We start from the raw sequence: 19,399 nt of genomic DNA on the forward strand, positions 1-19,399 counted from the left end.
TTAGGTTGTTTTAAATTCTATTCATGCGTTCATTTATTCAATAAAGACTGATTGCCTATTATGTGTCAGGCACCGGGTACACAATACTAATGACCATAAGCCACGGTTTTACCCCTTGTGGGGTTTACAATCTAGTAGTAATTTGGCAGGAATAGTATATCTACTGCTTTTTAAAAAAATCTAACCTGAACTATAAAGTGTAATAGCTTAAGGAAATCTTGGCTGATGAGATATATATAAGTAGAATCCTTGCTCTATCAGTTCTTAGTCATGTGACCTTGGCAAAGCTCACCTTATCGTGTATGTTTCTTCAGTGGTAAAATGGAGCAAAAAAATAGAGTCCCTATTTTACAATGCTTGGTATGCATTAAACCACTTAATTGTTAGTTATCATTATAATAATTATTAAAAAGACAGTGATTTGTAACGCTGCTATGGGGAAGCGTAGTATAGATAGGGAGCAAGACAAATATGAAAATATGAAATATGTGAAAATATGATGGTGCTTCCAGCAGTGAAGGTAACAGCGGTGAGTTCAGAAGCAACAACCCCGCCCCTCCCTCGCACTCTGGCCCATCCCAGTCAAGTTTCGCCCCTCCCTCGAGTTCCCCCCGCGATCGCTCACTCATTCCCCGCCCCCGCCCCGCCCTGCCCCGCCCCTTTCCTCTCCTTTCCTCTTCAGGCACCGCCTTCATCCTCTTAGGCACCGCCTTCATCCTCTGAAGGCGAGGCCTGACGCCCACGCGTGAAGCGAGGGTCTAAACGAGGAACCTCTAGGGGGCGGGGCCGGGAGAGCTCTGTCCAATCCCCGGCCCCGAAATCTCAGATCCGGAGGGGGCGGGGCACATTGGGAAGTGGCCTCATTCAGCTTTGTATAGCAATGCACAGCTTTGCATAACCAATACGGGCAGGTATTTAACAGAGTCATCGCCTCCACGAACCTGCAGTTAACCAGGCGAGGACCCACCCTTTACGATGAGCCCCCTGTTGCAGGCTCCCTTCCTGATCTCCGTGGGCTTGCTTCTTGCCGGCCCAGCGCTTCCTGCACGCATTCTCCAGAACCGGGTGAGTGCTCTCTCCTTTAGGAGGCTGCTACCAGCATCCCTGCCGAGCTCGGGCTGTGCGGCTTAGGGTGGGATAAGGAGGTGCCCTTTCCGGTCTCTAGAATTACTTTTTTGCAGTAGAACTTCCCAAAGTCACTAATCGTGGGACTCTGAGTGGGTCCTTTTCTCTCTCCGCGTTTCAGTTGGGTTTCGGTTTCCCTGTCTGGACAGAGGGTGGACTGTAAGGCCTTGCTCTGCTCCAGACTGTTTTGGAAGGATTTATCTCACTCTCTTCTGTACTCTCCTGTCCTCTTTCCAAATGTCTGAGTAAAGTTTTGTAGAATTGCAAGACCAATTCTCTACTCCCAGGCCCAGAGACTTAGTCCCATTTACATGTCCCCTCTTTTACCCCATGAGAAGGCCTGGCACCCAACTGCTCCCCTCTGTACTTCTCCGAGGCGCTGACTGTTCTGGTGGGTGGGTGGTTCTGAGAGGCTCTTCAGGCCAGAAGGTCCAGACTTGCTCCTCTGGCAACAAAGCTGCAGCCCTGCTCTTGGGCTTGAGTCATGGAGAGGGTCCAACCTACAAATTTCCCCCTTGTCGTCTCAGTCACTATGCCCGAGATCCTTGGGAAAGGGAAGTTCTGTCATTCTGGGAAGTAGAGAAGCCTAACTCCACGGCTTCTGCTGCACAGCTAGGGGTCAGACACTTGATATCTTTGGCAGCAAAGAGAGAGGCCCAGCCTAGGTACCCTCCCTCCAACCAGCTTGGAAATGTTTGTCAGAGCCTGGAATAGGGCGGTATAGGGGAAAGAGGAATAGGACTAGGAGACTTGGCTTCTGATCCCTCCTCTGTCTCTAATCCATGGGCGTGGCATTTGGGCTCCTTAAGCTTTGGTCTCCTCTTCTGTAAAATGGGCTTGATAACACCAGCCTGCCTTTCTCAGTGGTTGTGGATGAAGGGAAATGCTTCCCTGGATGGAAAAGCTCTTAAATCTTAAACTCAGAAAGTGATAGAAGCCAGTGTGCTCAGTCTCACTCTCCCTGAGGGCAAAGAGTCTATTTTGCCAGTTGAACGGAGGAGCCAAGAGCTCTGTCTTTACTGTCCCAGAGAATTCACAGTCAGTCCCTGAGTGTAGGCTGCGGATGTTTCTCTGGGCTCCAGAACTGGCCACTATGGGGTGGAGTCTAGCTAAGGCTGGAACTCTCCCTGTGTCCCCGCTCTCCTGCATATCTTGGCTGTGGATGCCACCCCAGACCAGAGTGTCTTAGGTTGGCAGTTTTGGAGAGGCCATGAGACCTCAGGGAGTTAACCCATCTTACCCAGCCCCAGGGAGGATGGTGCTTATCTGAGATTCCACAGTAATGGGTACTTCTTTCCATGCTTATCTTCTATCATCTGGGTTTTCTCCGGGCTCATGTGATTTGGAACCCTGACCCTGAGACCCTGGGCCACAGGAAGTCTTGGGGTGACAGTGAGCAGTGAGTATCAGGAAACCAGACTGAGTTCCAGTTCCTCTTCTAGCATTAAGTGGGTCTCATGGCCCTAGGCTGTGGTGAGCCTTAGATAACAGGGGAGAATGTCTTGAGCCAGATTGGGCATACAATAGGTGCTTAATAGACTCTCTGATACTGTCTGATATCATTTACTATGCACATACTATGTGCTGTGTGTTGAACCATGTGCTTTTTTCCCCTAATAAGCTTATTTTAGGGGAATAATTATAGACTTGGAGAAAAGTTGCAAAAGAAGTATAGAATTCCCACATACCCCTCACTTGGTTTCCCCTGCTAACATCTTTTTACCACGGTGGGGCTTCTGCAGTGGCTCAGTGGTAAAGAAACCACCTGTCAATGCAGGAGACACAGGTTTGATCCCTGGGTCAGGAAGGTCCCCTGGAGGAGGGCATGGCAACCCATTCCAGTATTCTTGCCTGGAGAATCCCATGGACAGAGGAGCCCAGCAGGCTACAGTCCATGGGGTCGTAGAGTCGGACACAACTGAAGCAATTTAGCACACACGTACACATGTAATGGACTTCCCTGGTGGCTCAGATGGTAAAGCGTCTGCCTACAATGCGGGAGACCTGGGTTCAATCCCTGGGTTGGGAAGATCCCTGGAGAAGGAAATGGCAACCCACTCCAGTACCACTGCCTGGAAAATCCCATGGATGGAGAAGCCTGGCGGGCTACAGTCCATGGGGTCGAAAAGAGTCAGACACGACTGAGCAGCTTCACTTTCACACAAGCATTACCGTGGTACGTTTGTCAAGACTGAGAAGCCAACAGAGGTACGTTACCACTAGCTCAACTCTTAGACTTACATTTGGATTTTACCAGTTTTCCCACTGATGTCCTCTTTCGGTTCTAGGATCTAGTCTGGGGCACCATATTGCATGTGTTGTCCAGTTGCTCCAGCCTCCTCTGGTCTGTGACAGTTTCTCAGTTGTGTGTTTTCACGGCTGTGACAGTGTTGAGGAGTTGGGACCTTGAGAATTTGTATTCTTTCTGTTTACAAATGTCTTACCGTAGTAACCCTGTGAGAAGATGTAATTATGCCCACTTATTAGATGGAAAAATAGAGCCTCAAGAAGGGTCACCTGACCCCTGTTCTCAGCTAGTAAGAGTGGCTACAGTGTGGTTTTAATCCAGGTCTGTGACTTGCATCCATATATCTGCATCCACAGCTGTACCTTTGCCCTCTTCCTATGCTGCTTCGTCCCTTATGTTAGCTGGGCTGGGATGACAGATATCTGGTGCCAGGTCTGCCCTTAGTGGGCACTGCTAAGGCATCATACTTCCTTTTCCTGATGAGCCTGGACTTGACTGCAGAATTCATTATGACAGAAGCCTCTAGTCAGTCATTGAGAAATCACTTTGTTAAGTCTCCCCAGGGACTGGGGTAAGGAGAAGCAGGACACTTTGGACACTTCAACCTGGAATCAATCCTCACGGTGAATCAGGCTGCCTTGGCATCTGTGAAAGCGGCTCCAGAAAATGGCCAGTCCGCCTACCCACCCTCCGGGCCAACTCTTAGTCCCAGGCACTCTTTCATTTGATATTGGCCTCCTAACTGGTCTCCCCTTACCAAACAAGACCCTCTGCAATCCATTCTCAACCATAAACCAGAGCAGGGCACTCTCCTGCAATGGCATTCCATTGCATTTATAGGAAATCCAGCCTCCTGATGATGACCTATGAGGTCTTGCATTTATTAAACAACCCTGCCACCACTCTACCCTTATCTAGGTGCCTTGTCCATTATATCTAGCCCACTGGCCTTGTAGGGCCCAGAGCAGTTGAGTGTCTTCCCAACGCAGGGCGCATGTTCCTTTGCTCATGTTCCCTCTGCCTGAATCTTCTTTCAGTACATGCATGGCTGGCTCCTCATCTTGCAGGATTATCCCTTCTCAGCACCCTATTTAAGTGAGTCCTTTGTTACTTTTAACATGACCCTCTGTTTGTTTCATTTATGGCACCCAGAGATCACAGTGGGTAATATTTATTTACATTAGACTGTAAGCTCCTCACTGCAGGGCAGGCACATCTCTAATTGTTTACCTGTATGAATAGCACTTGGCCCTGGGTCTGTGATCATTGCTCCATAAATATCTGTGGAATGAACACTGAAGGAAACATTTGTTACTACCTACCCTAAGGGGCTGTGGGGAACACAGGGATGAATCAGGCCTTTCTTAGTCATGGTCTGATGCTTCATTCCAAGGAACTGAAGCCCATTCCAAGAAGCTCAGGTAAAGGGAAGTTTATTTCAGGTATACAAGGAATCTCATGGAACTAATGGCAGGAAGCAGGGGCTGGGATGTCTAATGGCTATCATTTAGGGGGCCAGCTCATGCTTTGTGTCTGGCACTGGGTTATGAGCTTTATGTGTTACATGCTGTCACCCTCGCAGCACTGTCACAGGTCTGAGAGGAAAGCAGAAATGACTCCACTTAAAAGATGAGGAAACTGCGGCTCCAAAGGGGAAACTGGCCTACAGAATCACATGATATGGTGGTCAAGCTAGGGTTTCAAGCCATGTCTACTGACTAAAGCCTTGATGTACCACATGTCTCACTCTAGAAACATGTTCTTGGCCACTCTCCTGCACTTCCTATTTAGATAGGAGGCAGGGGAAGGGGTGACACTATCTGCTCTCTTTTCTACAGACCAGCAGAGCCCTTAGTTCTTGACCCTTTGACTTGGTCACGAGTCTGTGTGCTGGCTCCATCTTAAAGTTTTTGACCCCATGACCGCTCAAAGCCCAAAATCTCTCTGAGTGATTTTGCCTCTGTCTCACTTCCCAAATTGGAGGCAGAGAGAATCTGTCAGCCTAGTCTATGTTAGGTATTGTCTTCTGGTCCACCTACCTGTGGCTGTGTTGATGATGGAGGTTGACTTGGGGATGTGGGGATTGGCAGGTTTTCCTTCTAAGATGGGATGTGCCTGGGGGAACTACTGAAAGTCTCTCGTAGATGGCCTTCAGATGGGATGTGCATGGGGGAAATACTGAAAGTCTCTCGTAGATGGCCTTCAGGGAGCTGGGAAAAGTGCGAGTGGGCAGGCAGAGCCTGCAGGATGTGGGGAGTGTGGTCATAGACAAGGTTCCATGGGAGTGGGGAGTCAGTGGTCATTTGTAGTTAGACATGATGGTGGAGTCAGGAATCAGGAGACCTCTTGGGGGATATGGAGGAGGAGGAGGAGGATATGGCTCAGCAGACGGGAGGGGGATGACTTGGGGTGTGGGACCAGGCAGGGCATGAGCAGTGAGATGGGAGTGAAAATGCACTGGTTAGGATTGGGAAGTTTGTTCACTGGGGATTGTTCATCAAGTGGCCCCCAGGGTATCTTTTCATGTGTGTCCTAGTCCCTCCCTGACTTAACTGTCCCTCCTTGAGGGTGCGGTGTTTCATGCTGTTATGTTCCCCATTGTTTTGTATTCCTTATTGTTCCTGGTCCTGGACTGGGCCCGAGGTGTGACGTGAATCAGGTTCTGGGCATGGGCTGTAAAGGTGAATCCTCCAAAAACTCCCCTCTGAGAAGATGCCAAGACTAGCAGGAGAGGTGGGTGGAGCAGGGAGGTGAGGGATCAGAGAAGCTGGATATGGCTAGTCACCTATTCTGAAGTTCAGGGTCTGTGATATTGTCCTCTATAGTTCATGGCACACATTTGGGAGATTGTCTTTTAAGTCTTTTAGTAGAGTCCTGCCTACAAAATGGGTAGGACCAGAGTTATCCTAGGTTTACAGATGTGGAGTTGCAGACGAAGCTCAGAGCCAGCGGGTACCTCATCCATGGGCACATCGTTAGTAACTGCTCTGTTAATTCTTCTAACCTTTTGTCAACTCTTTTCTTTCCTTGCTGCTATATGTCCTTGGCTCTCCCAGCTGGGTAGCTTTTCCTGGGATAACTGCGATGCAGGGAAGGACCCTGCAGTGATCAACAGCCTGACTCTGGAACCTGACCCCATTGCCATTCCGGGGAACTTGACCATCACTGCTGAGGCCAAGACCAGTGCTGTCCTCAGCGATCCTCTGAAGGTGAGCCCAGGGTCAGGGAGGCACTGGAAGGAAGGTGCTGTGGGCCAAGGGCAGAGCCCTGAGGCATGTACACTCAGGGAACTTAATACTTTTGGAATCCTGGAATCCCAGAGCAGCAAAAACAACATAGATTTGTTTAAATGTCCTTTCATAAGTTTGCCTTTTGTATTTTTGTTTCAGAGTAACTAGTTCATTCATGCCTGCTGTCTGTTTTGGGGGTGGATATTTGTTTTCATACAAAACAACAGAGACTTTCTGTGTATCCATGGCAATTATATATGTCATAGTCCTTTCCTCATTGCTACCTTTATACCATATGCTTATATGCCTTCAGCCTGTCCTGGTGCAGATCTATTCTGGCACCAGTTTCCACTGGACTCTTTAAAAAGTTGTCTGATTTGGAATCTGTGTCCATGAAACTGTCCTTTGACTTGGTTAATCACAGCCCCTACCTCATATGTTTCTGAGCTATTATTGAATTAGTAACATGGAGAGTGCTTTGCACAGGGCCTGGCACACATGACCAGCTCAGTACACATTCAGTCAGTTCAGTTTAGTCATTCAGTCGAGTCTGACTCTTTGCAACTGCATGGACTGCAGCAGGCCAGGCCTCCCTGTCCATCACCAACTCCTGGAGTTTACCCAAACTCATGTCCATTGAGTCAGTGATGCCATCCAACCATCTCATCCTCTGTTGTCCCCTTCTCCTCCTGTCTTCAATCTTTCCCAGCATCAGGGTCTTTTCTAGTGAGTCCGTACTTTGCATCAGGTGATCAAAGTATTGGAGTTTCAACTTCAGCATCAGTCCTTCCAATGAATATTCAGGACTGATTTCCTTTAGGATGGACTGGTTGGATCTCTTTGCAGTCTAAGGGACTCTCAAGAATCTTCTCCAACACCACTGTTCAAAAGCATCAATTCTTCAGCTTTCTTTATAGTCCAAATCTCACATCCATGCATGATTACTGGAAAAACCATAGCCTTGACTAGACAGACCTTTGTTGGCAAACTAATGTCTCTGCTTTTTAATATGCTGTCTAGGTTGGTCATAACTTTTCTTCCAAGGAGTGAAGTGAAGTGAAGCCACTGTCATGTCCGACTCTTTGCGACCCCCATGGACGGTAGCCTGCCAGGCTCCTCCATCCATTGGATTTTCCAGTCAAGAATACTGGAGTGGGTTGCCATTTCCTTCTGCAGAGGATCTTCCTGACCCAGGGATTGAACTGGGGTCTCCTGTGTTATAGGTAGACTCCTTAACGTCTGAGCCACCAGGGATGTCCCAGTGGCTCCTTACTTCCAAGGAGTAAGCGTCTTTTAATTTCATGGCTGCAGTCACCATCTGCAGTGATTTTGGAGCCCAAGAAAATAAAATCTGTCACTGTTTCCATTGCTGCCCCATCTATTTGCCATGAATCGATGGGACCGGATGCAATGATCTTCGTTTTCTGAATGGTGAGCTTTAAGCCAACTTTTTCACTCTCCTCTTTCACTTTCATCAAGAGGTTCTTGAGTTCTTCACTTTCTGCCATAAGTGTGGTGTCATCTGCATATCTGAGGTTATTGATATTTCTCTCAGCAATCTTGATTCCAGCTTGTGCTTCTTCCAGCCCAGCGTTTCTCATGATGTACTCTGCATATAAGTTAAATAAGGAGGGTGACAATATACAGCCTTGATGTACTCCTTTTCCTATTTGGAACCAGTCTGTTGTTCCATGTCCAGTTCTAACTGTTGCTTCCTGACCTGCATACAGATTTCTCAAGAGGCAGGTCAGGTGGTCTGGTATTCCCATCTTGTTAAGAATTTTCCACAGTTTATTGTGATCCACACAGTCAAAGGTTTTGGCGTAGTCAATAAAGCAGAAATAGATGTTTTTCTGAAACTCTCTTGCTTTTTCAAAGATCTGATGTGTGTTGGCAATTTGATCTCTGGTTCCTCTGGCTTTTCTAAATCCAGCTTGAACATCTGGAATTTCATAGTTCACATACTGTTGAAGCCTGGCTTGGAGAATTTTGAGCATTACTTTGCTAGCGTATGAGAGGAATGCAATTGTGCGATAGTTTCAACATTCTTTGGCATTGCCTTTCTTTGGGACTGGAATGAAAACTGACTTTTTCTAGTCCTGTGCCATCGTGGTTATCTGGGTCAATAAAATCTTTTTTGTATAGTTCTTTGTATTCTTGCCACCTCTTCTGAATATCTTCTGGTTTTGTTAGGTCCATTCCATTTCTGTTGTTTATCGTGCCTATCTTTGCATGAAATGGTCCCTTGGCATCTCTAATTTTCTTGAAGAGATTTCTAGTCTTTCCCATTCAATTTTTTTCCTGTTTCTTTGCACTGATCACGGAGGAAGGCTTTCTTATCTCTCTTTGCTCTTCATTGGAACTCTGCAATCAGATGGATACATATTTCCTTTCTCCTTTGCCTTTCACTTCTCTTCTTTTCTCAGCTATGTGTAAGGCCTCCTCAGACAACCATTTTGCTTTTTTCATTTCTTTTTTTTTTGAGGATGGTTTTGATTACTGCCTCCTGTACAATGTTGCTAACCTCCATCCATAGTTCTTCAGGCACTCTGTTAAATCTAATCCCTTGAATCTATTTGTCACTTCCACTGTATAATCATAAGGGATTTAATGGGCCTAGTGATTTTCTCTATGTTTTTCAATTTAAGTCTGAATTTTGTAATAAGGAGTTCATGGTCTGAGCCACAGTCAGTTCCTGGTCTTGTTTTTGCTGACTGTAATAGAGCAGTCCAGTGGTCATGTATGGATGTGAGAGTTGGACTGTGAAGAAAGCTGAGCGCCAAAGAATTGATGCTTTTGAACTGTGGTGTTGGAGAAGACTCTTGAGAGTCCCTTGGACTGCAAGGAGGTCCAACCAGTCCATCCTAAAGGAGATCAGTCCTGGGTGTTCATTGGAAGGACTGATGCTAAAGCTGAAACTCCAGTACTTTGGCCACCTCATGCGAAGAGTTGACTCATTGGAAAAGACTCTGATGCTGGGAGGGATTGGGGGCAGGAGGAGAAGGGGACGACCGAGGATGAGATGGCTGGATGGCATCACTGACTCGATGGACGTGAGTCTGAGTGAACTCTGGGAGTTGGTGATGGCCTGGGAGGCCTGGCGTGCTGCAATTCATGGGGTCTCAAAGAGTCGGACACGACTGAGGGACTGAACTGAACCAAACTGAATAGAGCTTCTCCATCTTCGGCTACAAAGAATATAATCAGTATAATAAACCTATAATAAGTTGAGAATATCATAAGTCAAAAATGCATTTAATACACCCAACTATGTAACATCAGAGCTTAGCTTCACCTACCTTAGCCATTCTTGGAACATGCATATTAGCCTATGGTTAGGCAAAGTCATCTAATACCAAGTCTATTTTATGATATCATATTGCATATCTCATTCACCAACTCAATGGACATGAGTTTGGGTAAACAATGGGAGTTGGTGATGGGCAGGGAGGCCTGGTATGCTGCAGTCCATGGGGTCAAGAGTCAGACATGACTGAGCAGCTGAACTGAACTGAACTGATGGCATATCTCATATAATTTATTGAATACTGTACTGAAACGAAAGCCAGAATGGTTGTCTAGGTGCAGAATGGTTTAAATACATCAGCTTTTATGATCACATGGCTGACTGGGAGCTGTGACTTCCTGCCACTACTGAGCATCACAAGAAGAGAAAATAGTACTGTATATTGCTAGCCCTGAAAATGATCAAATTCCAAAACGGGAAGTACAGTTCCTACTGAATGTGTATTGCTTCTGCACATTGTAAAGTCAAAAAACTTTAAGTTGAGCCATGGTAAGTCTGTACTTTATTACCAGTCATAAATTTGGGCCATTGAACTTTAAAAAATTGGACTCAGATTCCCACTGTCCTTTCCCTTCCTCCTACGTTTCTCTTATATAATGTATATGCTTCTGATTTGGTTCCTTTATCTTTGCATAGGGTATATGCATCAGTTCAGTTCAGTTCAGTCGCTCAGTCATGTCCAACTCTTTGCGACCCCATGAATCGCAGCATGCCAGGCCTCCCTGTTCATCACCATCTCCCGGAGCTCACTCAGACTCACGTCCATCAAGTCCGTGATGCCATCCAGCCATCTCATCCTCGGTCATCGCCTTCTCCTCCTGCCCCCAATCCCTCCCAGCATCAGAGTCTTTTCCAATGAGTCAACTCTTCTCATGAGGTGGCCAAAGTACTGGAGCCTCAGCTTTAGCATCATTCCTTCTAAAGAAATCCCAGGGCTGATCTCCTTCAGAATGGACTGGTTGAATCTCTTTGCAGTCCAAGGGACTCTCAAGAGTCTTCTCCAACACCACAGTTCAAAAGCATCAATTCTTCGGCGCTCAGCCTTCTTCACAGTCCAACTCTCACATCCATACATGACCACAGGAAAAACCATAGCCTTGACTAGACGGACCTTAGTCGGCAAAGTAATGTCTCTGCTTTTGAATATACTATCTAGGTTGGTCATAACTTTTCTTCCAAGGAGTAAGCGTCTTTTAATTTCATGGCTGCAGTCATCATCTGCAGTGATTTTGGAGCCCCCCAAAGTAGAAGAGTCCTAAATGCAGTACTTGGATGCAGTCTGAAAAACGACAGAATGATCTCTGTTCGTCTCCAAGGCAAACCATTCAATATCACAGTTATCCAAGTCTATGCCCCAACCAGTAACGCTGAAGAAGCTGAAGTTGAATGGTTTTATGAAAACCTACAAGACCTTTTAGAACTAATACCCAAAAAAGATGTCCTTTTCATTATAGGGGACTGGAATGCAAAAGTAGGAAGTCAAGAAACACCCGGAGTAACAGGCAAATTTGGCCTTGGAATGCGGAATGAAGCAGGGCAAAGACTAATAGAGTTTTGCCAAGAAAATGCACTGGTCATAGCAAACACCCTCTTCCAACAATACAAGAGAAGACTCTACGCATGGACATCACCAGATGGTCAACACCGAAATCAGATTGATTATATTCTATGCAGCCAAAGATGGAGAAGCTCTATACAGTCAACAAAAACAAGATCAGGAGCTGACTGTGGCTCAGATCATAAACTCCTTATTGCCAAATTCAGACTTACATTGAAGAAAGTAGGGAAAACCGCTAGACCATTCAGGAATGACCTAAATCAAATCCCTTATGATTATACAGTGGAAGTGAGAAATAGATTTAAGGGACTAGATCTGGTAGATAGAGTGCCTGATGAACTATGGAATGAGGTTCGTGACATTGTACAGGAGACAGGGATCAAGAGCATCCCCATGGAAAAGAAATGCAAAAAAGCAAAATGGCTGTCTGAGGAGGACTTACAAATAGCTGTGAAAAGAAGAGAGGTGAAAAGCAAAGGAGAAAAGGAAAGATATAAGCATCTGAATGCAGAGTTCCAAAGAATAGCAAGAAGAGATAAGAAAGCCTTCTTCAGCGATAATGCAAAGAAATAGAGGAAAAGAACAGAATGGGAAAAGACTAGAGATCTCTTCAAGAAAATTAGAGATACCAAGGGAACATTTCATGCAAAGATGGGCTCGATAAAGGGTATATGCATACTCCTTATTAAATGAAAGCTTCTCAGTACTTTTGTTGGAGAAAAGGTGATAGGCCTCTTTTTACAGATAAGGGACACTGAGGCTCAGAGAAGGATGTAACTTGCCCCAGGTCAAGGCTGGTGTCCTTATCTAATGTTTCCTGTTCCTGAACTCTTTCTGGCAGGGAAGTAGAATTAGTGTTTGAAGTTTAGCAGGGGAGTACCCCAGGACTTTTCCTTTTATCAGCAAAAACCCTGCCTAGTAGAGCTGCCCAGACTCAAGTACCATAAGCCTGAAGGGCTCTTAAGGTCAATGACTTCCCTCCTTGTTACTGGGACCCAAAGAAGAGTGACTGGTTCAGGCTCTGCAGCCTACTAGTGGTAGGAGAGACACTTCCTCCTTGTCCTTGCTGAAGTAAAATTTCTTCAGTCAAAAGTTCCATTTGGAACCTGGATGAATTTGATGCCAACTGCTAGTCAAAGCTTTGGTTTTTCCAGTAATCATGTATGGATGTGAGAGTTGGACTATAAAGAAAGCTGAGCTCTGAAGAATTGATGCTTTTGAACTGTGGTATTGGAGAAGACTCTTGAGAGTCCCTTGGCCTGCAAGGAGATCCAACCAGTCCATCCTCAAGAAATCAGTCCTGAATATTCATTGAAAGGACTGATGTTGAAGTTGAAACTCCAATACTTTGGCCACCTGATGCGACGAACTGACTCACTAGAAAAGACCCTGATGCTGGGGAAGATTGAAGGTGGGAGGAGAAGGGGATGACAGAGGATGAGATGGTTGGATGGCATCACTGACTTGATGGACATGAGTTTGAGTAAGCTCCAGGAGTTGGTGATGGACAGGGGAAACTGGCGCGCTGCAGTCCATGGGGTCGCAAAGAGTCAGACACAGCTAAGCGACTGAACTGACTGATTGCAATTTTTAGAAGTCGGATGCCCCAGATTCTGTGAGCCGTGGGCAAGACTGGAGTCTGTCCAGGAATGCCTTTTTCGTTTGATGTGTTCCACAGGGTTTGGCATAACTTAGAACTCCCTTCTTTGAGCTCTGAAGTTCCAGGGTCTGGGACCTTGGTTTCCCCGTCCTCAGGAGTGGTAAATGCCACCATGTTTGGCATGTACTTATTTCAGGCTTTCAGACACGTGGTGTTTAGGCCTGATGGGTTAGCTTTCTTCTCTCTCTGAAGTCTTGTACCTGCAGTGCCTCTGCCTGAGCCCTGTGTTTGAGGTGTAAGTGCCTCTCCCCAGTCTCATCAAACGGCCCCCCTTCAAGTCAGTGCCTCTCTACCTACAGCTACTATCCCTGAGCTAGAAGACACCAAGAGAAAAGTCATTGTTTTCAACTTGCAAGACACTTTACTCTTAGGATGTCATATCTGGTAGGTCTCTTCAAGATCATGACCTCCAAATATTCCATGGTCAAAATGGAGGAGCAGAGGCCTGAGAGGGGAAGGGACTTGCCCAAGCACCCTGGTGGGTACGGAGATCCTGATTCCATTACCTGCCAATGCCTCTGTCTGTCCTGTGTTGCCAGGTCCTGTGATACAGGGGTTTATTTAGGTTGAGCTGTGGAGGTGCTAAGGAAGTCCTGGACTAGAGGGATTGATGGTTCCCTTGTTACTCAGCCTTGCTTACTCTTTTTTTTTGGCCACGCTGGGTGTCTTGCAAGATCTTAGTTCCCCAACCAGGGACTGAACCTGGTGCATGGCTGGAAAGCACCAAGTCCTAACCACTGGACCATCAGGGAACTCTCCTTGCATTCTCTTCTGAGCCATATGAGCAGGCAGACTGAGAGCAAGGACTGGAAAATCAGTCATGGTTTGTAATCCCCCAATAGCAGTAGCAGGCTTGGCTATTGCTTAAGTTCCAGGCGCCCCTACCTAGTACTTCCTGTGCTATGCTGGTCCTGGCTGGGGGACACCTAGCGCCTGGTAGATGCAGCCCCACAGGCTTCCACTCCTGTTGGAGGAGCCCAGGCAGGACTTGGTCACTGGTGGTCCCCTTAGCTGGGTGTTCTTGTTCAGGGCAGAACTGGCTTAACCATTTTCATTGGGATGTTGGCAAAACCAGGAATGGCACTGGCTAAGAGAAGTCCCATAGGAAGGAATGTTTGGATTTCAGGCAGTGTGCTATTTGACAGGCATTGTGTCACTCATTGGGACCTTGTGAGAGGCTGACACTCTATGAAGATCCCATTTTGGAGATGAGAGAATGGAGACAGAAGAAATTCCCCAAGGGTACTATACTAGGGCTTCCCTGGTGGCTCAGATGGTAAAGAATCCACCTGCAATATGGAAGACCTGGGTTTGATCCCTGGGTTGGGAAGATCCCCTGGAGGAGGGCATGGCAACCCACCCCAGTATTCTTGCCTGGAGAATCCCATGGACAGAGAATCCCATGGACCGAGGAGCCTGGTGGACTACAGTCCATAGGGTCGCAAAGAGTCGGACACGACTGAGCAACTAAGCACTCACAACACTAGGAAGTGGCTGAAGTGGCATTCACTTGCAAGCCCTTGGCTCTTCTAGGCAAAGGGTTCATTGAAGCAGGCTTGGCAGGAGAGGAGAGAGCTGGGCTGGGAGGGGGCTGTGTGTGACTGGGGGTGGGGGTAATATGTGGGGCAGCAGAGTGGGAGGAGGCACATTTGAGTCTGTCCACTCAGGATACATGGGGCGTGGACTGCTCTGTCCTGGACCTGGGCCCTGACATGTGGGTAGTCGGAATGCTGAGTCCAGAGCCTGCAGAGCCAGCCTGAGCCCTGCAGGCTCAAGGGGAATAAATGCCTGTCCAGGACTTGCCTCTTCGAAATGGAGCTACTAGATGAAGTGAGCCTGGAGGCTGGGATTCGTAGAATGCTGTGATGTTACAACTGCAAGTGATTTCCTGCCATTAACACCCACAGAGAATCAGACTTCTGCCCTTTGCCGACAGTTTTCTCTGATACCCCGGGGGGATGCGAGAACATGGTCCCTAAGGGACAACTCATTTGGTTCTTAGGCAGCTAATACTTAGTGAATGCTTAGCCCATGCCAGGCACAACTGGTCAGCCCCAGCCTCCAGAAGGGGAGCAGAATCATGGCCGTGTGGAGGTGTATAGCACTCAGAGGTCTCCTCGCCCAGCTTCTCTTTGGGTGCAGGAAGTCCTCCAGCTTCCTTAACTGGGTCTAGGACCCCACCTCTTCCTGAAGTAGTTCCATCCCTTGTGACCTCACTAAGATTGTTAAGATCTTCCTCATACCAACCCCTAAAGTGATCTCCCTGTAAATTCTTATTATTTTCAATTCTGTCCTCTATGGCTGCATGGAGGAAATAGGATCCAGGAATAGCAAATAGGTTTCATCTTGGTAAGCAACTCCATTCAGCTGGTGGTAGCTGCCTGAGGTCCTAGGAAGGAACAGGTTCTGAAGCCAAGACTGGGCTCGGAAGGGAAGTCTAGAAGCAATGCCGTAGTTAGCCAATTAGCAGTTACATGACAAGTGCATTTTGCCTTCAACCAATGGATAGTAAATACCTAAAGAATGCTAAGACAGTGTGTTCAGTGCAGGGGGAAAACAAAGTCACATTCGATTATTAATGGTCTGCTGTGGGCACAGGAAAGGATAATACTGGGGCAGGCTCCACAATATTGTCATTTCTGGATCAGAGTATTGCCAAGATCCCATCCAATTAAAAACTCTGTGTTAAAAGAAAATGCTGACCTTTGAAAGAGGCAGAGCAACTGGTTCATCTGCCTTGGAATTGTACATTTTCTGCAACTCTCTTACCAGGTGGAATTAACTGTGGAGAAGCACATAGCCGGCTTCTGGGTCAAAATCCCATGTGTGGACAACATTGGTAGCTGCACCTATGACAACTTCTGTAATATACTTGAAATGTTAATTCCCATTGAGGAACCCTGCCCGGAACCACTGCACACCTATGGGCTTCCCTGTCACTGTCCTTTCAAAGAAGTAAGTACAGGGAGGGGAGAGCATTTCCCTGTGACTGGAGTAGAAACATGGCATTGGGAGACATTCTCTTGCAGACCTGGACATCTGTGGGTGTAAACTGACCTGATCTCTCCTGAATCACTTACCTTTTGGGGGCCTCGGTTTATCCATCTGTGAAATGGGAAACTTGATGCTCGATCTGACCTCCAGTGCCCTTCTGCTATTACATTCCATGCTCTACATGACTCTCAGGAGAGTGGGAAGAGGGGCAGTTCGAAGCTGCAAACTTAGAGGTCACTCCAGGAGAGAGTCCCATCTGTAGGCTCCCACTGACCTGCAGTCCATTGGCTTTCCCACAGGGCGCCTACTCACTGCCCAAGTCTGACTTCATGCTGCCTGACCTGGAGTTGCCCAGCTGGCTCAGCACGGGGAACTACCGCCTGCAGACCATCCTGAGCAACAACGAGAAGCGGCTGGCTTGTGTCAATATCTCCGCCTCCCTTAAAGGCAAATAAGATGGCACCTGCCACTGCAGAATGAAGAGGGTGTGAGGAAGGCATCCTCTTCCTCTGTCTTACGTTGGCTAAGGCCAGATTCTACTCTCTGTCCTTTCTCAAGCCCTCTTCCACAATGATGATGTTCCCCTGCTGAAAGTCACCTTATGCCACCTACAGAGGTTTTAACTGTGGGCCAGCAGCCCTGACCTAAGGTAGGATGAGCCTGGTGGTTTTTGACAGCCCAGGACACCTACTGGGGTGGCTGTTGCACTTTCAGCCTCACCCTCATATGGCTTTCTCTCTAAAATCTTAACTCATTTTCTAAGGAGGCTAACATGTTTTATGACCCCCACATTCAGAGTGACCTAATCTTGGTCTCCTGAAGTACCTTTATGATTTTTCTCATTGATTTTTTATGTGTGTCACTGACCTAAAAGCAGAATGAAAGTACTAACAGTTTTCATTTTACTCCCACTCCCTCTTACAAGGAAGGGTCTGAAGGAGTTGATCTAAATCTATGCCTCTGTTAACTTGTATAACTTAGTGTTCTTTTTCTAGACTTGCCCAGTTAACAGTGGGGCATAGCGTATCCTGGAGAGGCAGAGGCAGGGCATGTGGGAGAACAACTGAGAATGCTCTGTATTTCAGGTAGTCTGCAAATTCAGGTGCTTTCAGGGCAAAGCGCGGGCCATCCGTGAGTGATGAGGGCCACGAGAAGCATGTTGTTTCCAGGCATATCTTGCCTTTGTACAACAGCACTGATCTAAGGCAGCTGCTGCCCCATCTCGAGCTGGGGCCCTAATCAGGGATATGGAGTCTAGGCTGAGTTAGAAAGGGTACTTTCAGTCTGTAGGGGCAGTTGCTGTCCAACAATTGCCAGTAAATTCCACAGGAGACTGTGGGCCCAGCATTATGAAATATTCTCAACATTTTTCCTCTCAAGAGGCCAGAAATCCAGACTTTTATATGAAATCCATTTTTAAATACTGACAGTGAATTATTTTTTAAAAAAACACTGCACAGGCAGAAGGGGCCAAACAGACTTGTCAGTAGGGAAATCTGGCTCATGGGAGGCCAGTTTGTGGCCTTGGATGTAAGAACACACATGCCTTGTCCTTTTAACCTTGAGACAACTCCAGCACCGTTTCTCCTTCTGTGAGGCCGAATCCACAGTGCCTGACCCGGTAGGCTCCTCTGATGCTGGGGGAGTGAGATGGCCGCAGAGCTGAGAGATCAGGGCCTCCTGCCCTGGCACAGAGTGTTGTCAGGGTGAGGGAGGCAGCTGAAGAGGTGGCCTCCCCAGCAGCCATTCAGTGGAGCAGGGATCCATGATGAGAGGGGGACTCATATCAGGTGCCTGGGTTTATTCATCATCCTGTCCTCCTGTGACCAGCCTCAGGTTCGGGGCTCACACGAAGCCTGGAATGGTAATAAATCTTTTTGACTTGCTGAGAATTCCTCCTTTGTTGTGGCTGCATATTTTTTCCCACTGATCACATCTCAGGGTTTCCAGAGCTTGTTTACTGGGTTGCTCCTGCTGGAAGAGTTCACAGCAGCGGGACGAGGGCTGAAGCAATGCCAGGGACTGACTCTTCTGTTCCTGTCTCGTGTGCTGCTTGGTGTCTCTGCTTCATTCTGTCCAGCACCATCAGCTTCCTTGTTTGTTTTTGACCTCCCCCCTCACAGTATGGCTTCTCCAGCCTTTATTTCCTCTCCTGACTCTTTGGGTATTATTCTCACAGACATATTTTAGTTCCCATCCTTGCATGGAAGGACGTTCAGTTGTTTGGTTAGTCTTTGTGTTTGCTGTGCTTTTGGCCCAGATGCTCCTCCGTCTTGTTGAGGGGTGGAGAACGGTGAGGATCTCAAATCAGAGAGCAAAGTGAACTTTTTAACAAATGGTACTGAGCCAAATGGAAAGCCATTTGGAAAAAAGTTGAAATTGGATCCATACTTAATGCCATAGGAAAGAATAAACTTCAAATGAGTCCAGGGTCTAAGTATTAAAAATGAAGCCATACAAATACTAAAAAGAAACATGGGTAAAATGTCCAGAGAAAATAAACACTGATAAAGTTGACTGCATAAGAAATAATGTGCTTGGCAAAAGACACAGTCAAAAGACTGGAAGAAAATATTTATAGCACAATCATAGACAAAAGGTTAATAATATTCCTACTATAAAGAATGAAGTATCAAGGGATCAAAAACCTGATAGGAAAACTGGGAAAATAAATGAACAGATAAACACTCGCATAAAGATATAAAAATGACCCTTAAACATAATAAGATATAGAAACTCACTTCAAAATCAGAAAAATGTAAATTGAAACAATATTAACATAACATTTGTCAATTTCTTGGGTTGGTAAGAAAATAACCACACTACCACAAACCACTAGGCAAGGCTGTGTGGAAAAAGGTCCCCTCAAAATAGCTGGTAGGAATACAGACTGGTTCAGTCCTTCAAGAGGGGAATTTGTCAGTGTTACTGATCATGTAGGCTTCCCTGGTGGTTCAGAAAGTAAAGAACCCGCCTGCAATGCAGGAAACCAGGTTCAATCGCTGGGTCAGGAAAATCCCCTGGAGAAGGGAATGGTAATCCACTCCAGTATTCTTGCCTGGAGAACCCCATGAACAGAGGAGCTTGATGGGCTACAGTCCAAGGGTTGCAAAGGGTTGGACACAACTGAGTGACTAAACACACACACACTGTTCATGTAGGAAAAATATACATGTGTCTGCTCATATGGACATAAGGAAAAATGAGCTGGAAACTAATGAACTGGTTATTTACAGAGAGTGGAAAAAAGAGGGAAATGATAACAGGGTATAAAGGA

The 19,399-nt window shown here is 46.7% G+C and overlaps 1 protein-coding gene across 1 annotated transcript; it reads left to right on the forward strand.

The window, feature by feature from the left end:
- The first annotated feature begins 900 nt into the window (after nucleotides 1-900).
- On the forward strand, nucleotides 901-18,014 carry GM2A (ganglioside GM2 activator). The gene is made up of 4 exons (XM_004008988.5): nucleotides 901-1,065; nucleotides 6,430-6,582; nucleotides 15,901-16,083; nucleotides 16,422-18,014. The coding sequence occupies exons 1-4, from the start codon at nucleotides 976-978 to the stop codon at nucleotides 16,575-16,577; spliced, it is 582 nt and encodes a 193-aa protein (XP_004009037.3). The 5' UTR covers nucleotides 901-975; the 3' UTR covers nucleotides 16,578-18,014.
- Nucleotides 18,015-19,399: the final 1,385 nt, after the last annotated feature.

Source organism: Ovis aries, chromosome 5 (genome assembly GCF_016772045.2).
Source record: "Ovis aries strain OAR_USU_Benz2616 breed Rambouillet chromosome 5, ARS-UI_Ramb_v3.0, whole genome shotgun sequence".
NCBI lineage: Eukaryota > Metazoa > Chordata > Mammalia > Artiodactyla > Bovidae > Ovis > Ovis aries.

Bases quoted from the DNA above. Each gene is read 5' to 3' on its own strand.
- GM2A (XM_004008988.5), top strand. From the start codon at position 976: ATGAGCCCCCTGTTGCAGGCTCCCTTCCTGATCTCCGTGGGCTTGCTT. The intron at 1,066-6,429 runs GTGAGTGCTCTC...TGGCTCTCCCAG, and splicing joins CACGCATTCTCCAGAACCGG to CTGGGTAGCTTTTCCTGGGA. The intron at 6,583-15,900 runs GTGAGCCCAGGG...CTCTCTTACCAG, and splicing joins TCCTCAGCGATCCTCTGAAG to GTGGAATTAACTGTGGAGAA.